Source organism: Benincasa hispida, chromosome 9 (genome assembly GCF_009727055.1).
Source record: "Benincasa hispida cultivar B227 chromosome 9, ASM972705v1, whole genome shotgun sequence".
In the NCBI taxonomy this organism is placed as follows: Eukaryota; Viridiplantae; Streptophyta; class Magnoliopsida; order Cucurbitales; family Cucurbitaceae; genus Benincasa; species Benincasa hispida.
The window spans coordinates 70913447-70935564 of NC_052357.1; the positions used below are offsets into that span (position 1 = coordinate 70913447).

At 33.7% G+C, this 22118-nt stretch overlaps 1 protein-coding gene and 1 pseudogene across 1 annotated transcript; both read left to right on the top strand.

Annotated features, from left to right (window-relative positions):
* The first annotated feature begins 328 nt into the window (after positions 1–328).
* On the top strand, positions 329–3679 carry LOC120084874 (annotated as a pseudogene).
* A 2323-nt stretch (positions 3680–6002) lies between these two features.
* Positions 6003–11615, top strand: LOC120084875 (glucan endo-1,3-beta-glucosidase-like). Its single transcript, XM_039040686.1, has 3 exons — positions 6003–6087; positions 9726–10120; positions 11046–11615. Exons 1-3 carry the CDS (start codon positions 6003–6005, stop codon positions 11613–11615), a joined length of 1050 nt encoding a protein of 349 aa, XP_038896614.1.
* Positions 11616–22118: the final 10503 nt, after the last annotated feature.

Here is a 22118-nt window from a genome sequence, read left to right on the forward strand (position 1 = left end):
TAGAGGAGACGTGATCGTCACGCATATAGCCTCACAAGACAATCTAGTTGATCCATTTACGGAGGTCCTCTCGGTTAAAGTGTTCGAGGGTCACTTAGTAGGACTAGGTTTACGAGATATTTGTCACCAAGACAAGTGGGAGAATTTATGGGTATCTAATGTCCTAATTTATTGTATTTGTACCTTTTGTTCTCTTAGTGTAACTCAATATTGTATATATTTATATATATTTTTCTTTGGTCATTCTAAACATGCCCTCTATTAAAAAAAAAAAAAAAAAAGCTTTCGACCTTTTTACTTTTTACACATTATTTATTTATTAACTTTTATGGGTAAGTTGCATTTTGCATGCTCGATAAATGCTCGAAATTGGCCAATTCAATAACGCCATCTTGGATTAATTTTATTATTTAATACCTAAACTTTTCATGTCAGCATTAAAAATTAATTAAAAAGAAAAAGTTTGGGTGTTACCGTAACAAATGACAAAACTAACCTCATTGACTGTTTGAACATATTTTCAAAACTTTGGGACTAAAAATATTTATTTCAAAAATTGAAAATCATTTTTTTAATAAGTACAACAATTACAGGATAAGGAATTGAATTTTCAATCTTTAGGAACGAAATACATATCAATACCATAGAACTAAGCTCATTTTGACAATAAATATATAATTTATGATTTATAATTAGTGTAATTTCATGCTTGTAATGGTAGAAACTAGAGCAAGGACACAAATCACAGTAGTTTGGTTTCGCTTTAAACATCTCTCTTTCTAATAATATTTATTTTTTTCATAAATATATATATATATATATATATATATATATAGATCACGGTTGAAATGAACCATTTGGTCACGTACTTTCAATAAATCTTAATATTTGTTCCATACTATTAGTTTATGGTTGATTTGTCGGTTTTTTTTTTATATATAATATATTGGCCTTTTTCACTATAAAATTTGGAAACATGTTTTACTTTCTTACATAAAAACTATTATTATTATTTTACCAATGAAGGATTTTGTCAAAAAAAAAAAAATTGAGAGAATAAATTTAATATTTATTAAAAGTATTATAGAGACTAAAATTAGACATTTAAAAGTATATGAACTAAAATTGAGCAAACTTTAAAGTATATAGAAATCAAAATGATAGTTTACCCTAATTATTTTAATACTAACTTATTTACTGCAAGAAATTTCATTTTAAAACTTAATGGTGTTTTTGGGGCAAATACTATACTAAGACTATAATAATCACCTCTTAATGCTATTTTGTATTTTTCAATTAGTTACATTAAACACTATTTCAAAACTTTAATTTTTTATTGTATTTACTATTTGCTATAGTTTTACTATTTTATATTCATCATTTTTTTTTATTCTTTACTACAATGTTTACTATTTTCTTATCAAACTAAAATAGTTTACACCTCAAATACATACTTAATAATTTACATTCCATACACAAACTATAAAAATCTATGATTAAATAACCAACTCTTTACTCCAAATACCCCTAAATAATTCAACCAATTGGAATGGAGCAATACTTGGTTGTATCCCAAGATGCATCCATATTCGAGATCCATCCATATTCTATATATCTCGTTATCATTATATACATAAAAACAAAAATTAAAATATTTAAAAAAAGAAACCAAAAAAATTTCTTACTTAGTAAATTATGACTGACCACACAATTTAATGAAATTCACATAGATAAGTGTGAGATGCACCAAGTAATTTTCATTTCAATATTGCTTAATAAATAAAAACACAAATTACCATATCAAATGTAATTTATAGTTTGTTAACCTACTTGGATGATTCTTTTTTTTCCCTTCTTTCTTCTTTCCGTTTCACCTTCTTTATTTCTGTAACATATCATACATATATGGTAAGGTGAAATGCATTTACAAAATGGCATTTCATAATGTTGTTCCATCTAAAACATGAAATAAAATAGGCAAAAATTAAAGAACTTAATTAGAGGGGTTAATTGGAAGATTATTGTGTTTTGAAAAAATAGGAAAAACAAGGTGCTTGAAATTACAATTAATTTTCAAATTAACCCGATTAAAATATTATAAACTACAGCTTCACCATTTGTCGCCAATGCGCCATTAAAAATATAATGCAAGCGCTGGTCAATTCTACCATCAAATATGACGACATTAAGGTGATGATGATTAATTAATTTAAATTATGAATTTGGTTTTATAATCTTTTCATTTGATTGCCTATTGTTTGGATTTGATGTTTACCATTCTTAATGTTTTCATATATATTTTTTTTCCTGATAATGTGTTGGATGGAAGTTGATAGTTTTCATAATAAGAATAATAATAATAATTTTAAGTGATAAGCATATTTCAGGGTGTAGGGTTTAAAAAAAGGAATAATGTTAAACTTTAATAATTCCCTACCAATATAAGCCCTGCTACATCAACGGAAAAAAAAATATTTCATTTATTAATTTATTCCGTGGATCTCACGTCGTTACTATTGTGACAAGCAATGAATGTATTTTCATATTACTATAGTACTAGAAATTTCCTTGCTCATCCACATGCATTATATAAATATGTGGTTGATTACGTCAACATTTTATATGATCTTTTAAATTAAATGATAAGTCAATTTTTATTTTTGTGTTTAATAAGATTCTAAACTTTAAGACCTATGTTATAGATCTTAAAGTTTAATTTTGTGTCTAATAGGCCTATTAATTTTTAATTTTGCATTTAATACCTACCATATACAAAATTGAGAGCTCATGTCCTGTTTGACAATCATTTTATTTTTTTTTTAACTTTTGAAAATTAAACTTACAAATACTTAATTTTTTTACTTTATTATTTACTTTTTCCAAATGTTTTCCTAAATGGAACCAATTTAAAAAAAAAAAAAAATTGTTTTTGTTTTTGAAATTTAGTAAGAATTTAATTTCTTTTATTTAAGAAAGATTAAAAATAATGGTAAAAAATTAAGAGTAAATAGACTTAATTTTAAAAAATTAAATGATTTCCCAATATGCTAATCCATTTTAGACAATGATTTGATTTTTAAAAATTTGATGGTTTTGAGTAAATTAGACACATATAGGTAACGACGGTGGTAGGTATGACAACATTGGAAGTCTCGTCCCCACTTTCAGCCAGAGCATTCACAGCCACTGCCGCTGGAGTAACGAAAGACACTGCAAATGTGTTGGGATCTTCGGGTGCACCAATGTTAGTGAACGTGTACCTATATTTCGCATACGCATCAAACCCACAACAAATCTCTCAATTATGCGCTATTCACATCCACCACCCCAGTCACCATGGACAGAGAATTACAGTACTTCAATCTGTTCGACGCCATGGTGGATTCATTCTATGCCGGAGAAGATTGACGCCAGGGGACTGAGAATTGAGATCTCGGAGACTGGGTGGTCCACCAAAGGAAACGAGCCATTCACAAGCGTTGACAATGCATTGACTTACAACAAAAACTTTGTGAAACATGTGACCATCGGAGTCGGAACCCCCAAAAGGCCCAATCTCGCATACAATGCCGTTTTGTTTGAAATGTTTCATGAGGATCTTAAGGCGCTTGAAGTTGAGCAAAATTTTGGCTTCTTTCGTCCCAATATGAACCTGGTTTATCCCTTTTGGAATTGCTAAACTCTTCCATACCAAAATCTTTATTTTTCGTATGTGTACAACCCTGCATCAAACTTTTATATTTACGTTCTATTTTTGACATTATGAAACATATGCAACTCGCATAGTATTAAACTAATATTTTATAAATGTGGAGGATATTTAATAACATGAGGTACATATTGTTGTTTTATTGTATATTAATATTTCATAAATGCATGGTATATATATTAATATGAGGTATATATTGCGATGGAACGACGTTAGACGTTGGAATTTAACTTGCAAAATAGAAAACTGTTACAGGTTAAGTCGCGGAACTCGTTCTCTTTAAGACCTTTCGCGGTTCTGTACCTTGTGTAAGCAGTTCAACAATGGTCATGCCGTCTTTAGGATAGAATAGCCCAGATAATACTGTCTTGAATGGAACTGCATCGAAACTGATCGGAATTCTGACATCCTTCTAAAATGATAAAGCTTGAAAATGTAAAAGAAAGGGGGGAACTTTTTTTTTTTTTTTTTCTTTTTCCTGTGAATAGAGAAGAGAAGAGAGGGAACACACTGTGATGTTATGTTAAAATTGATGAAACTCAGCGCAATTTATAGGCCTTGAAGGCCAACGATGACAAAAAATGAAAAGGAGAACGTGCAGAACCGTGGAATGTGCGCAAGGGCCATGCGTAAAAAGTGAACTCGAGAAGACTAAAGAAGTTTTTGTCCTTCTTTATTTTTAAATGATAATAATAAAAAAAAAGAAATAATAATAAATAGATAAATAAATAAATAAATATATTATTTTTTAAGATAAAAAACAATTCCACACACGCACGGTTCGTCACGTTGACCGACAGGACGATGGCGACGACACGTGTATGGGATGTCCACCATACCCACATTTGCCTATCTCCCGACCCTCTCTAAAACATAGGTACCCCTTGGGTGAGTCTATCAAGAGTACTTCTGTAGCTAGGTACTCCACTTGACATCAAGTATAGATCTTATTTAAGAACTAAGTTCAACATTTTTTTATGCTTCATAATATCATCAAAACTAAGTTCCCTCTCTCTGGTTAGTCCTTTCGTCAAAGGATCTACCAAATTTTCATCAGTTTGTATGTTCTAACTGCATCAGTAGTGAAGAACTCTCTAATGGTACTCTGTTTAGGACGTATTTTTCGTCTCTTTCCATTGTAATAACAATTCTGAATTTTTGCGATGGTTGCAATACCATCGCAGTGGATCATTATCACTGGTACCGATTTTTTCCATAGGGGAATCTCTGATAGCAAACTTCTAAGCCAACCTGCTTCTTCACTAACTGTTGCAAGTGCTGTCATTTCTGACTTCATCATAAATTGGGCTAAAATAGTTTGTTTCTTGGACTTCCAAGAAATAGCTCCATCTACTATATTAAAAATATAGCTACAAATAGTCTCTGAATCATCTGAAAAGGAGTTCCAATAAGCATCATTGAACCCTTCTAAGATAGCGAGAAACTTCTGATAATGTAATCCTAGTTTTTGGGATTTCTTCAAGTACCTCATAACTCTTTCTACAACATTCTAATGCTCTATACTAGGTCTGTTTGTAAACCTATATAGTAATCCTACAACATAAGCTATATTAAGCCTAGTGCAGTCTGCAGCGTATCTGAGACTGCTTGTGATGCTCGCATACTTAGATTGATTAACACCGTCACTAGTGTTCTTGAATAACTTGACACTAGGATCATAAGGAGTACATGTTGGTTTACATTCAAAGTAATTATATTTTTTCATAATATTTTCTATATAATGAGATTGATCTCAAGAAATTCCCTTTTCAGACCTAGTTACTTTTATACCTAAGATTTCATCTACTTCTCCTATGCCTCTCATATCAAAGTTTTCACTCAACAAGGATTTCACATCATTTATAATGTGCAAGTTTGATCTAAAAATTAACAAATCATCTACATACAAACATATGATAGGGCATAGATTGTTTTTGAACTTATAATAGATGTATTTGTGACTCTCATTAACTATGAATCCTTTAAATGTGATGAGATTATTGAATTTCTCATGTCATTGCTTAAGAGCTTGTTTCAGGCTATAAATAGATTTATCTAACTTATAAACCTTGTTCTCTTGCCCATGGACTACGAAGCCTTTAGGATATTCTATGTAGATCTCTTCTTCAAGTTCACAGTTCAGGAATGCAATATTTACATCCATCTGATGAACAACAAGTTTGTTTAGGGCAGCTAAAGAAAACGACACAGAATTGAGGTGATCCTAGTCATAGGGGAGAAGGTGTCAAATAAATCTATATTTTTTCTTTGTCTAAATCCCTTAGCTACAAGTATGGCTTTGAACTTATCAATTGTTCTATCAGGTTTGAGTTTTTTCCTCAGGATTCATTTACAACCTATTGCTTTGCAACCAAGGGGTAGGTCTACCAAATGCTAAGTCCTATTTGACTCAAGAGGGTCCATTTCATCATTTATAGCATCTTGCCATAAGTTGACATCTACAGAGGACATGGCTTCTTCTAGGTCTTTAGGATCTTCTTCTACGTTATAGGTCTGGAAGTCATTCCCAAAGTCCCTAACAGCTCTAGTTCTTTTGCTTTTCCTAGGCTCTGGGTCAACTTCTTCCTTAGGAGTTAGGCTTCTAATAGGTGGTAGACTACTAGAACTCGAGCCTCTACTATTCCTTGATTAAGGAAATCTACCCTCAAAGAAGACAACATCATTTAACTCAATGATCACTTGGTTTATTAGGTCATAGAATCTATAGATCTATTTGAGCATAATCTATAAAGACATACTCATAGGCTCTACTAGCAAGCTTTCTTCTTTTAGGGTCTGGTATTCTTACAAAGGCTAGACACCCCCAAATTCTAAAGTATGACTAAGTTAGGTTTCTTATTCTTAAGGACTTCATAAGATGAAGTTGTGTTTTTAGATTTTGTAATTCTATTTAGGACATAACACATGGTAAGGATAATTTCACCTCACCAATAAGACGCGACTCCTGAATTAAGCAAAATAACAATTACTAGTTCAGATAGAGTTCTATTTTTCCTTTCGGCTTTTCCGTTCATTTCAGGAGAATAGGGTGCACCCTTTTCATGTATTATTCCATGTGAGTTATAGAATTCATTAAAACTGTCTGAGTTATACTCAGTTCCCATATCACTACGAAGTCTCTTAACCTTTTGGTTAAATTGGCTTTCTACTTCGATCATAAAATGTTTAAAGGCATAAAAAACATCACTTTTGTTTTTCAGCAAATATATGAACGTGAAAGCAGAACAGTTATCTATAAACGTGATAACGTATCTTTTACTATTCCTAGTCAAGACACCATCGAATTCACATAAGTCATAATGAATTAAATCTAGAAGTTCATATTCCTTAATTATAGATTTATGCAAAGTCTTAGTTGTTTTAACTTGACTACAATATTCACATTTATCAAATTCATTCATAGATAACTTTGGGAATCACTTCCAACCTAATCATATTACTAATTAATCTTTTATTAACATGACAAAGTCTAGCATTCCAGACATTAAATGAACACAACATATAAATAGAAGATTTCGTTTTATTTAAGTCTAGATTTAATTTGAACATGTTATCAGTTGTATAACTTTTCCCTACGAATACATTATTCTTAGTGAGGATATATAAATCTGCCTCAATTGTTTGAGTGAAGTCAGCCTTGCTGAGGAGATAGCCCGAGACCAGATGCTTTCTTATCTCCGAAGTGTGTAGGACTTCCTTCAAAGTGAGAGTCTTCCTAGAGGTAAACATCAGCTCCACCTCGTCGATTCCAGCAACTTTTGTTGAGTATTGATCCCCTAACAATATGTTTTTATCCTTAGTTCCACTATAAGATTTAAAGAAACTAAGGTCATGACAGACATGGCGCATAGTTCTAGTGTCTATCCACTACCATTCAGAGCCACCGACCACATTTACTTATGTGATCATGGATACTAACAACTCTTCTGTCAAGTTCGCCTGCTCAATAGGACAATGCTTGTTCCTATAGTTCCTGGCCATATGTTCAGGTTTGTTGTAGTTATAGCAAAGAAATTGTATCGTTTCTCCTGAGGGTAGTTTTTGCTTCTTCTGATTGTTTTGGTTGCTGGATCCACGGTTCTGACCTTTCCTCTTGGTTTTCTTTTGTTTTTGGTTAGGTTTCACGGCAGTTGAGGCAGGCTTTCTCAATACAATGTTTACCTTCTCCCTCTAGTCTTACTTCTGAGGTTCCTCCTCAATCCTTAGGCAGGAGATCAAACTCTCCAAGGAGAAATCTTTGGTCTTATGTCTTAAGGTATTCTTAAAGTCCTCCATAATGGAGGTAGCTTCTCAATAATGACAACTTGAAATTGCTCATTTAGGGGTATACCTTTGTTTATAATTTCATAGTCTATCTTTTGAAATTCATGGGATTGGGCCTCCACAGACTTGTCATTCTTCATTCGAAACTTCAAGTAATGGCAACGACATACTTTTTTGAACCAACCTCCTCGATATCGTATTAGTCAAATAATTTTAATATATATATAATATATATATATATATAATATATATTATATTTTGCATAAAAAGATCTTTTTCTTCCCTATCATCTTGCATCTTTGATCTGTTGTTCAATCGAATCTCCTTCGCCATCCCCAAGATAAAACAACCTAGTTAATACTGAAGAATTTTTTTCCACACATGCACGCCTCGCCCGACTGGACAGACGACGCGCATGGGATGTCCACCATACCCACATTTGCCTGTCTCCTCACCCTCTCTAAAACATGGATACCCCTTAGGGCCCAAACTCATAACTCGAAATGGAAGTTTATAAAGGAGGTTCCACTTGTTAAACTTAGCAACGTGTGATTCTTAAAAGGTTTTATTTTTCAAAATTAAATTTTCAATAACAGATCAATATATATATAGACATCATATATTATATGTTGGATTAAAAAAAAAACCATAAGAAAAGACTTTGAAGAACCAAACTTAAGATATATTAAAAGTAGAAGAACAAAAATTGGACATTTAAAAATAGAAGAACTAAAATCGAATAAACTCTAAAATGGAAGGACTTATTTTAACACTTAACTTATTTGCTTAGAGAAATTTCATTTTAAAACTTAAATAATTCAGCTAATTCAGAAAGATAATATTTGGGTGTATCCTAAGATACACTCATCTTTATATATCCCACTCTCATCACACAAATTATAATAATAAAATTTCAAAAATGAAACAAGAAGATTTTATCACGTGATAAATTATGACGAGACAATTAAGCAGGATGACAAAGATAGGATACCAAGTATTTCTCATTTGAATATAGCTAAGTGAATTAAAACACCAATTAATTAGCATATCAAATGTTGATAGTTAGATTGTCTACCTTGGCATGATGAATTGTTTTTTTCCTCACCATCTCCATTTTGCAACATATATTATAGATATGGGCATTACATTTACAACATTTCATAATTGTTTTCCGTATAAAACAGAAAATAAAAAAGACAAACCCATCCCATAAAACTCATCTAATATTCGTTGATAACGAAGAAGAATACCCAATTAAAATATTAAAAAAATAAAAGGAATCTAATTAGAGGCCTGCCTACTTTAACTTATCCAAAAAAATGACAAATTAATTTCCATATATAATACATTAGCATAGTCCAGAGTCATTAGTCAACACATGCCGACATGCGTGCATGCTTATTAATTACACTTTAACCGTAATTCCAAACTAAGACCCACTAATTAAAATTATATAGAATGTACACCTCGTATCTCTCCTTTTTATTACCTTAAATTTGAATTCCCCAAATTCTCATATTACTTTCTCCCTATAAATTTCCTTAATTCTCCCATTATTAATCACAACAAAAAAAACACACCATGAACTTCTTCTTCCCAACATCCTTTCTTTTGTTTCTCTACCTTTTTTCCCATCAAATCCTTCATATAAGTACTTTTACATGTTGAAACTTTGTTTATTTGTTTTTCTTTTCTTCCTTCTTTATTTTGATGTGTTGAGTTTGTATTGTAGGTGGCTCCGGCACGGTGGGAGTGAACTACGGGTTAAACGGCGACAATCTTCCGATACCAAGTGATGTGATAAACTTATACGGACGATGTGGGATAAATATCATACGGATATTTGAGCCGAACCATGGGGTTCTTGATGCTTTGAAAGGTCAGGCAAATTTAGTGTTGTGGCTAGGGACGAGAAATGAAGACATAGAGGGGTTTGCTACGGACCAAGTAGCGGCTAATGCTTGGGTTAATGCTAATGTGGTTCCTTATTATAAGGATGTCAACATTGCTTATATCACCGTTGGCAATGAGGTTGTCCCTGCCGATGCAGCTGCACCATTTGTTGCTAATGCCATTACAAATATAATGCAAGCGCTTGTCAATGCCGGCATCCAAAGTGACATTAAGGTGATGACAACTTATTGGGTTAAATCAGTAAATTTGGTTTCCATTAGTCTTTTGATTTGGTTGGTATATTGTTTGAATTTAATGTTTTCATAAAAACTTTTAGTTTTTAGTGGTAGACAAATTTAATTTGATTTATGAGTTTTTTTTTTACGTAGAAAATTGTTTTAAATGGCAAAATATCTGAAAATATTTTCAAGTATATTAGAATGTCATAGTCTTTCAGTGATAAATTATGATAGATATCTTTCAATGAACGATAGACTGCAATAGATATCTATCAGACACTGATAGATTTCTATCATAGTCTATCACTGATGTGACATTTTGCTATATTCGTAAATAAATTGATTTATTTTCCTTTATTTGAAAACAATCATTTTTATTAAATATATATGAGTCTTATATATCTAGAGAGACTTTTTGGATTGACTAGTTAAAGAAATGTTTTTTTTTAAGGAAGTCATTTTTATTTAAATTATTTTTATAAAACATATTTAAAATTGTTTCAAAAGCTCTTTTCAATGTTTGCCAAATGTTTCAAAATTTTCCAAAATGGCTTATTTTTAAAATTAAATATTTGAAAAATTAAACAAAACAAATTCATAGTCTTTAATCTTTACGACTTTAAAATTTTCAATTGGTTTTCTATATTTGGATTTATTGTCAATACCTGTGTGTTTATATGCTTAGTTTTGAAGTTCAAATCTTTATTAAGACATATTTTGGAGTATGTTGAAAATGTTAAAATCATTTTTGACGTTTTTAAAATCACTTCGTAACATGTTTTTCATCATTCAAAATCAATAAATTTAGATGACAAAGCTAATTTGAGTGATTTCAAAATCAATTTGAAGCGTAGATTAAATGGGACCCTACAAAAATAAAGTCATCAATAGTTGATTATGAATAAACGAAACACAAACAGGTGACGACAGTAGTAGCCATGACAGCGTTGGAAGTGTCGTACCCACCTTCAGCCGGAGCCTTCACAGCCACCGCTGCTGGAGTAATGAAAGACATCGCAAACGTGTTGGGATCTTCGGGTGCACCGATATTGGTGAATGTGTACCCATATTTCGCATACGCATCAAATCCTGAGCAAATCTCTCTCAATTATGCACTCTTCACATCCAGCACCCCCGTCGTGGTGGACGGAGATTTACATTACTTCAATCTATTCGACGCCATGGTGGATTCATTCTATGCGGCGTTGGAGAAGATTGATGCCGGGGGCGTGGGAATCGCGATCTCGGAGACTGGGTGGCCCACCGATGGAAATGAGCCGTTCACGAGCGTTGACAATGCATTGACTTATAACAAAAACTTTGTGAAACATGTGACCAGTGGAGTTGGAACCCCCAAAAGACCCAATGTCTTTTATGATGCCATTTTGTTCGAAATGTTCAATGAGGATCTTAAGGCGCCTGGAGTTGAGCAGAATTTTGGCTTTTTTTATCCCAATATGAACCCAGTTTATCCTTTTTGGAATTGTTGAACTCCATACCAAAATCTTCAGTTTGTCTTTTCTTTTGTTAAGAAAATAATGATTTTGGTCTATCACAACATAACCTCTATTTTTTGCCATGACTACTCTCTTTAATCTTCTCTCCCACTCCCAAGCTCCTTTAATTTTTCACCTTCTCTTTTATTGGTTAAAATTTCATAATACGTTTTACTTTGAATATTCTCTCTCTCATATGGTGCTTTATTTTCTTGGCGTAGTTACACTTCATCATCCACCTCCATTACCTCTACTCAAATTTCCAATAAATAGTTAGCTTTTCTAACTCTCCTATTATTATTATATTCAAAGATTCATGATTGATTGATCACCTTTTTTCTTTTATCACATTTTCCACTCTTTCTAATTGGAGAAAACTGCAATTTATTTATCTTCGTTAGTGTAGTCGAGGTGGTAGTTGTGGTTCGGACAACATTCTCTTGAATTAATTAATCATTTTAGTGGTAGTTTCTTTTTCTTTTGTTTATTTGTTTTCTATTGATAAGTTGATTATTGATGATTATTGTTTTCGTTTTTCTGCTTCATTTTCCATTACTTTTTTCCCTTTTTCGCTGATTCCTTTTGGCTTTTCCTCTTTCTATTCTGTTATTTTCTTTTCCTATCATTGTATGACAAGTGGCACCCTATGATTAAATAAATACTACAGCTTGGGTCTCTAACTATTGTCCTTTGAAATTCCTGTCTCTTTGTTTTTCTACACTATTGCTCTTACATGGTATCAGAGCTTTAGGTCCTATTTTTTTCTTTATGGCGTCAAGTTCAAGAACATCAGAGGAAGAATCCGTCCAGCCGGTGACGTCCCTCCCAGGGACTACATCTTCTACTCTATCTCTAGTCACTCTCTCTATGCCATCACCATCTTTTACCCTACCCATAACCCAACAGATTCCTCTTCATCTATTCAAAATCCAATTTTTCCTAAACAAATACCTTCCTCTTTTCCCTTCAACTATGGTCCATCACCACATTCTTATCCTCCGATGTATGTCGATTCTCCCACAAATTTTCCCTATCCACCCAAAGTACCACAGTTTCCCCCCAATCTTCCCCATGGTCAACCACCAAATCCTCTCTCTGCCATATCTTCTCCTCAATCATCGGTTGCCAACTTTCCTCATATGTCTCAGTTTCTCACTGTTAAGCTTATAGATTCAAACTATTTACTATGGAAAAACTAACTCCTTAATTTGATCATGGGCTATGGTCTAAAGAGCTTTATTGATGGTACTTTTCCCTAGCCTTTTAAGTACTTAGACCCTCAAAGAACGCACTTGAATCCATATTTTTCTTTCTGGCAAAAGTGCAATTGGACTATAATGAGCTGGTTCTACTCCTCTTTCAATGAAGACAAAATGGGTGAGATAGTCGGCTATGAATCTGCTTTTGGCATTTGGGAGGCTCTCCGCACTGTTTATGAATCCTCTTCTACTGCACGTATTATGGGTCTTCGTTCTCAACTTCAAAAAATCAAGAAGGATGGACTGACAGTATCACAATACTTGGCCCAAATCAAAGATGTTGCTGATAAATTTGCTACTATTGGTAAACCCTTGTCATACCGTGATCATCTTGGCTACATTATTGAAGGGATTAGAAATGAATACAATCCGTTTGTAACTTCTATTCAGAATAGAACTGATCGTCGATCCATTGCTGATGTTCGCAGCCTACTCATTGCTTATGACTCCCGATTGGAAAAACAAACAGCAACAGATCACCTCCAACTTATTCAAGCCAATGTTGCCCATCTCTCCATCAATTCTCATAATCGGTATCCACAATGGCAACAACATAATAGGCCTTCTATTCGATCTCCTACACCTTCAATAGGCTTTTCCCTAGGTATTCTTCCCAACCCCCTTTTATTTTCATCTAGTCCTATGGGTCATAGTTCCACTCGCCCGCCTGCTCGGAACCAAAAATGGCCTCCAAACTAATCCTACATACCTTCAAATCATCCTCAATGTCAGATTTGCAACAAACTTGGCCACACTTCCCTGTCCTGCTATAATATTGATAATCCAAAATACCGAACCTTAAATTCTCCTCAGGCCCATTTTGCTCAAACCTACCTTGTTCCTAATCAGCTTCTGTCCTATGTTACCCTCTCTCCTATTCCAAAAACTAATCATCCAGAAGAAGGTTGGTACATGGATTCCAAAGCTACATATCATATGACCCCTGGCCTATCCAATATTCAGCAGCCCTCCCCATATTATAGTGGTAAACAAGTTGTGATTGGCAATAGTAAGTCTCTACTTATATCTCATATTGGTTCTTATGAATTCTTGTCTCCCCTTTCCAATACCTCTGTCCACCTTCACTCTGTTCTTTACATTCCCTCCATCTCTCATAACCTAATTAGCATTGGTCGATTATGTTATAAAAATCATGCTTATGTTGAATTTTTTCATGATTCCTTTGTTGTGAAGGACCTTCGAACTTAGAATCCTCTTCTTCAGGGCAAACTTGATCGTGGTCTCTACAAATTGTCTCTTCCTTTCGTTGTCACTACTCCATCAAACTCTCTCATCTGTCATACTGCTTTTGTTTCAACCTTCACAGACATCTCTCAATGGCATCGTCATTTGGGACATCCATCAATTCACATCGTTAAGTCTGTCTTATCTAAATGCAAATTGAAGTTTAAAAATAATGATGTTCCACAGTTTTTCAAGTCTTGTCAAATGTCCAAAAGCCATCGTTTACCTTTTTGTACTTCTGTCTCTCATGCAACCTCCCCCTTTGAACTTGTTTATCCTGATGTCTGAGGTCCTTCCCCTGTGAGTTCAGTGAATGGAGATAAATATTTCCTTCTATTCATTGATGCATTCTCTCGTTTCACATGGATCTACGCACTAAAAACTAAATCTAAGGTTGTAACTTACTTTACTCAATTTCATGCCATGATCTTAAACCAATTTTCTACCACTATCAAGTCCATTCAAACTGATGGAAGAGGAGAGTTTCGGGCTCTTTCACCTTTACTAATCAAGTATGGTATTCTTCATCGAATGTCCTGTCCCTACACTCCACAAAAAAATGGCACTGTCAAAAGAAAAAATAGACATGTTGTCGAGGTTGGTCTCTCACTTCTTGCTCACTCCTCCGTCTCTCATAAATTTTGGTTTTTTGCATTCCACACTGTTGTTTATCTCATCAATCGCACACCTACACCTACTATTGAAAACAAGTCCTCTTATGAAGTTCTTCATGGTAAACTTCCTGATTATAACCTTCTCAAAGTGTTTGGCTATGCTAGCTTTCCCTTCCTTCGTCTCTTCAATGACAATAAGCTTCAATTTAAATCTCATGAATTTGTTTTCTTGGGCTATACTTCAGTTTACAAAGGATATCTTTGCCTTCACGTCTCATCCGACCGCATTCATATATCTAGGCATGTCATATTCAATGAAATTTCCTTTCCCTTTGCCACTTTTGTTCCTTCACTTTAACCTCCATATCCACCCCATCCTTCTATTGTTTCTTTCCTAATCACTATCACCTCTCCTTCCTCTAGTTCCTTCCTAGGCCCATGTCGTATCATTACTTATCACAACAACGTTCACCACCATCCTCCATCCACAACATCCCTTATCCTCATTACTCCAGCAACTCTTAATCTAGCCTCTCCTCACCATTCTCCCATCAGTCCACAACCACCTCTTGTCCTTGAAACTGAAAATTCTGCTTTCACCACTCAATCTTCAAGTTCTCCCATCTCTCCTCAACATCAACCTTCTTCACCATCCTCTATCTCTTCTTCCTTATCTTCCACTTCCTCTAGCTCTCCTCACTCACCTAAACAACCCTTCCTTCCTCCCCCCACATCCAATGCTCACCTAATGATTACACGTTCCAAGATGGGTATCTTCAAACCAAAGGCTTGGTTATCTGTTGCCACTAATTTGGACATGGCTGAACCTCGTTCCTATAAGAAAGCTCTATTACATCCTAAATGACATCGTGCAATGCTTGATGAGTATGAGGCTCTTATTCGAAATCAAACATAGTCTTTAGTGCCCTTACCCTCTGATCGGAAAATCATTGGAAGAAAATGGGTCCTTCGGCTTAAACACAAACAATCAAGTGAAGTTGATCGGTTTAAGGCCCGACTAGTTTCCCAAGGATTCAGCCAAGATTATGGTATTGATTATTTTGAAACCTTCAGTTTAGTTGTCAAACCTACTACAATTCGCATTGTGTTGACTATTGCTTTGTCTAACAATTGGGTTATTCAACAACTTGATGCTTAGCATTCCTCAATGGAGAACTCTCTGAAGAAGTATACATCAAACAACCACTTGGTTTCATACACCAACAATACCCCAACCATGTGCTTCTCCTTCATAAGGCACTCTATGGCCTTACACAGAGTCCTCGTGCATGGTTCTCCAAGCTCAGCTCCTGTATTATGCAATGGGGTTTCTACAGTGCCAAATCTATGGGGTTTCTACAGTGCCAAATCTGATACTTCTATGTTTTTGTTTCGGAATGGTAGCTTTTTTATCATTTTCCTTATTTACATTGATGATATTGTTGTCACAGTAAATAACTCTACTCTTATACAACACTTCATTACATGTCTACACAATCAATTTGCTCTTAAAGACCTTGGTGATTTGTCCTTTTTCCTTGGTATTCAAGTTGTTCGCTCTTCTACTATGATGCATTTGTCTCAGACTAAATACATTCGTGACCTCTTAGATCGTGCCGATACATCCGACTGTAAGCCTATTCATTCTTCTGTGGCATTTGGTAGTCACTTATCTCTCACTGATGGTGTCCTCTTGGAAAATGCATCTATATATAGAAGCTTAGTGGGTACTCTTCAATATTGCACTCTTACTCGCCCAGATATCAGCTTATGTGTTAAAAAGCTTTGTCAGTTTATGCATGCTCCCACGTTTTCCCATCTTCAAGCAGCAAAATGGCTCCTACGCTATCTTAAGGGCATTGCTCAACATGGTCTTATGCTGTATAAATCCCCTATTTTGGCTTTAACCTGCTATACCATGCTGATTAGGCCAGTTTTCCTGATGATCGATGGAGTACAAGTGGGTTCTGTGTGTTTCTAGGCTCAAGCTTGATTTCGTGGTGCTCTTTTAAGCAAAAGGTTCTCTCCAGATTAAGTGTTGAATCTGAGTATCAAGGCCTATCGAATGCTACTGCAGAACTATTATGGATCCAATCTGTACTTTTTAAAATTGGTGTCGATATTCTGTCAACTCCCTTGCTGCTATGTGATAACTTAAGTGCTACTTACATGGTTGCAAATCCTGTTCTTCACAATCGCACTAAGCATCTTGAAATTGATTTATACTTTATTAGAGAAAAGGTGGCTTGTAAGCAGATCTCTATGAAATTCGTCTCGTCCGAGGATCAACTTACTGGTATCCTGACCAAAGCATTGTCTAGTCCTCGATTTCTCAGCCTCAAAACCAAGCTCATAGTCGCAGTAGCTTCTCATTCACTTGCGGGTGGATGATAAGTTGATTATTGATGATTATTGTTTTCATTTTTCTGCTTCATTTTTCATTACTTTTTTTCCCCCTTTTTTTGCTAATTCGTTTTGCCTTTTCTTCTCTCTATTCTGTTATTTTCTTTTCCTATCATTGTATGACAAGTGGCACCCTATGATTAAATAAATACTACCGCCTGGGTCTCTAGCTATTCACGTCAAGTCCTTTGAAATTCCCGTCTTTTTTTTTTTTGCACTATTGCTCTTACACTATCCACCTTTATAATTGATGTCGCTTTAGCTTTATGCCTTTTTAATTGAGGTGTTTTGTTTAGGCTTGAGTTTGAAAAAGGATTTTGAGTTGTATCATGATTCATGATTCTCTCTGTGTTTTAAAATCGTTTAGAGGAAAATAATGAAGAGAAAAAAAAAAACCTACAAGAAAGATATGTGCCCAACCCACAATGTCTTTCAAACCCAAATGTAGTTAACAATTCTCAAATTTGTCTTTCAATTTCATGTACATCGCTTATTTTCTTAATCATTCTATCGTTTGTCTTACGGACATCAAATTGTTTATATTTATTTTCTTTAAATACAACAATAAATGGATTTTTATTTATTTTTATTGGAAAAGTCCTGTTCAGTGACTGACTGATAGATCCACTCGGCTTTGGGATGTCGACCGCTATCTAGAGAGGAAAGAATTTGAAACATGAGCTTAAAAATGCTCACTGAGTGACTATTTAGAAATGAAGGAAATTTTTTTTTAAAAAAAAAAAAAAAAAATCCTTTGAGCGGAAGCAAAGATCAACCAAAATTCCATTTTTTTTTTCATTGAGTTTTACACTAAATAAGAACAAGATAAGCATTTTCTTAAATTATAGCATGCTTTAAATAAAATACTTAGGGTTTGAGAAACCCTTACCTTTGAAGAACCCTTTCTTCAAGAACTCCCTCGTACAAGCCATGAACGGGTCACCTTCTCCATGCGTAACTCCTTCTTCAAAAGGACACCACCACTTGAGTGGTTGGGTTGATATCCTAAATCTCGTAGGATCCTATAGTTTGTAAACCTTGTATGAACAAACATTTATGTGATTAATAATATATGATATTTTATTCACTTCTTTTTATGAAATATGTGATATTTTAATTGCATTAACCACAAACCAATAAACTAACATCCATGGTTCTCGTTGTAACTCAAACATGTATGTGGAGACATACAGGTGGATTGTGTTTAAGTGATAACCTAAATGGTTTATAGTATATGGATAAGGCTGGGTACCTTATCCTGGTGACACTACGAGTATGACCCGCTTTATAGGTGTTATAAATGTTATAAAGTGCTACAAATGATCTGATCCTAATCATTCGTGTATTAGACATGTGAGCAGGGATATTCTATACAAAGGAGTTTGTATAAGACCGAACCACGAAATTTTTAGTCTCATTATATAAAGTTGTTCATAATAGAGACTTTCATTTCACTGGAATGACCATAGGTAACATGACATTAATCTTTAGTGAGTTGTGTATTCCTGTCTTTAAGGATGATCCTTTAATTTGCATGGATGAGAGTGGCCAGATCGCCAACTCAACAAGCCTACCATTTTGGAGATTCGTCTGATTGGGGAGTTGGGAACTCAACTACACAAGATGGAATTCACTCCTTCCCCGAAGTAAGGGTAAGTAGATAAATTGCTCCCTTGAGGGTTGATTCTGGGTCTTGAACAATGTGGCGCCACACACTCTCTTGACTTGAGAGAGTTTAGTCATAGTGGGACTATGATCTATTGTTCATTAGAGAGATCAGTGGTACTTAGGAGTTAGATGTAACCATAGGGCAAAACGGTAATTTAGCACAACTAAACTTACAAGCAATTTGTGAAGAGTCATCCAACTGTTGATTGGTTATATCCAATGGACACAGAAATATATCTGTAGTGCGAATAGTGCAGTTGTCGATCTTTAGTGAAGTGCCCGACAGTTAACGGATGGTGGATAAAGTAATTAAAGAGTTTAACTATTTATTCACGTACGGTTGGAGCTTCAAGCTATAAGTCCATAAGGTCCCCTTGGTAGCTCAAAGAATTTAAGTTGATAATCAATTTTTGGGATAATTTGAAATATTTAAAGTAATAGGAGGGAATTTAATTATATATGATATAATTAAATTAATTAAATTATATATGATATAATTGGCATAATGTATTTGATACATTATAGTTTAATTGGAGGAACAAATATTTGAATATGATTCAAATATAATTTCTATTAATAAAATTCATAGTTGTTAAATTTAATATAAATATGATTTATATTAAATGCCATAAAATAGAGAAAAAGAACTATGGTTTATATATTGTATATGATGCAATATTAAAACTATAGGTTATAAATATAATATGATAAGTTGGTTATCATATTTATTTATATTATTAATTATTTGATAATTAATTCCCTTTTTTCTCTCTAACCACCTTTAGTGGGAAGTTAATTGGTTTTATGGCAAAAATGGGATAAATAAAAATATGATTTTTATTATTCTGAGAGATAAGCATTCACGATTGAAAGTCTTCTACACGATTTCATTGAAAAACTATATGATCGAGTAAGAAAGTCTATGCGATAGACTTGATCGCCTACACAATAGAACAAAACTCTATGCGATAGTGTTAATTCTTCCTTGATCATCTTCCTCCTCCATCCTACAAACTCCTTCTAACCAAAATAGCCAGAGTCCACCACTTCTGGGTTCTCACACCGAGAATACCAAGGTCACTAAGTGGTAGTGTCTTCATTTGGTTCGAGTTTGGTTGTTGCTTATTCGTTTGGAGTGTTCATGACTTGTTCGACACATTTGTGAACGATTTAGTTCGAGGAATTTGCTTGAAGAATAGTTCTTCAAAGATATAATCTCCAAACTTTTGTTTATTATTAAAAAAGCATGTTGTGTTTTATGCGTAATCTGCCTGTTTTACTGTAAATGTATGTATTCAATCAAAATGAGATTTGGGTGATCCGCTTCTATTCATAGGTTCTCTGTCAAAAGAGTTCCTTCATTGAGAACCCTCTGTATTCTCTTGGGACAAAGGATTCAAGCAAGAGTTGTGGGTTTTGCTTGAATCCTTGGAAGAGGGAAGAAGATGGAGAGAAGGAGAAAGAATTTTTCTACAGAGAACTTTTCTTTTTTGTGTGATTCTTTCAGAGAGAACTTTCTATCAGAGAATTGGGGAGGAAGAACCAACACCAACCACTTGTATATTAATTGAGAGAATGGGGAGAGAGAGTTGTAACTCCTTCCCTTTTATTAGTTTCAATTAAATTAATAATATATATATATATATATATATATATATATATATAAATATATATATTATACTATATGTTATATATAATATAACATATAGCCTACAATTATATTACATCAAATACAACATAACCTATAGATTTTATTTTATCTCAACAATATATGACATTTAATATAAATCACATTTACATTAAATTCACTTATATGAATCTCATTCATATAACTGATGTTTGGATCATATCCAAATATTTAATTTCTCTCAATATAAATTATATTTATATTAATTATATGAATTTCATTCATATAATTAGTATTTGAATCATATTCAAATTCCTCTCACATAATGTATCAAATACATTATATCACATATATAATTATTTTATTTAATTATATCATATATAATTAATTCCCTCAATTAACTTGAACACTTTAAGTTAATCCAAAATTAATTCACAATTAAATCCTTGTTGAGCTACAGAGGGGACCTTATGTACTTGTAGATTAAAGCTCTAACGGTACTCAAATAATTAATTAAACTCTTTAATTAAATTACCCTACATCTTTTAACTACCGATCACTCCACTAAAGACCGAAAACTGCATTCTTCGCACTACAGATAAATTTCTATGTCCATTGGATATAACCAATCAACAGTGCAATGATCCTTCACAAATTTCTCGTAAGTACAGTTAGGCCAAAATTACTGTTTTTCCCCTGTAGTTAGATTTAACTCTTTAAGTATCACCGATTCCTCTAATGAACAGTAAGTCATAGTCCCACTATGACCAAGTCCCTCTCGGGCTAGGAGAGGGTGTGACCACTATGTTCAAGACTCGGAATCAATTCTTAAAGGAGCAATTTATCTACTTGCCCCTGCATTAGGGAATGAGTGAATTCCGTCTTGTGTACCTGTGTTCCCAGCTCCCAGTTAGACGAATCCCCAAAATGGTAGGCTTGTTGAGTTAGCAATCTGACCACTCTCACCCATACAAATCAAATGTCTGCCTTCAAGAGTAGGAGTTCACAACTCACTCAGGATTCAGGTCATATCACCTATGGTCATCCTAGTGAAATGTAAGTCTTTATTATTAACGGCGTTATATAAAGAGACTAATTATTTCATGGTCCGGTCTTATACAAACTCTTTGTATAGGATACCCCGCTCACATGTCTCCACATAAATGATCAAGATCATATCATTTGTAACACTTTACAACACTTATAACACCTACAAAGCGGGCTGTATCCGTAGTGTCACAAGGATAAGGTACCCAGCCTTATCCATCTACTACAGACCGTTTAGGTTATTATTTAAACAAGATCCACTTGTATGTCTCTACATGCTTGTTTAAATTACATGAAATAACCTCAGATTTTAGTTTATTGGATTGAGTATATGCTTGTAAAATAACACTTATTTTATTAACAACAATATGTTTATACAAAGTTTACAAACTACGAGATTACAAAGAGATTTACGACACCAATCTCAACAATCTCCCACTTGTCCTAAAGCTTAAGGAGAATAATTTACAACATATAAAAAAAATACAAAATCACAATAAACTAGAGCATACACTATATCCCAATAACAAGAAATACATGCTTTCATTCATAAATAATATAAACAAACTTTCATTATAAACATCGCATGCTCATAATCAGGGTTTTCAAAATAAACTAAAAACATGAATCGTAT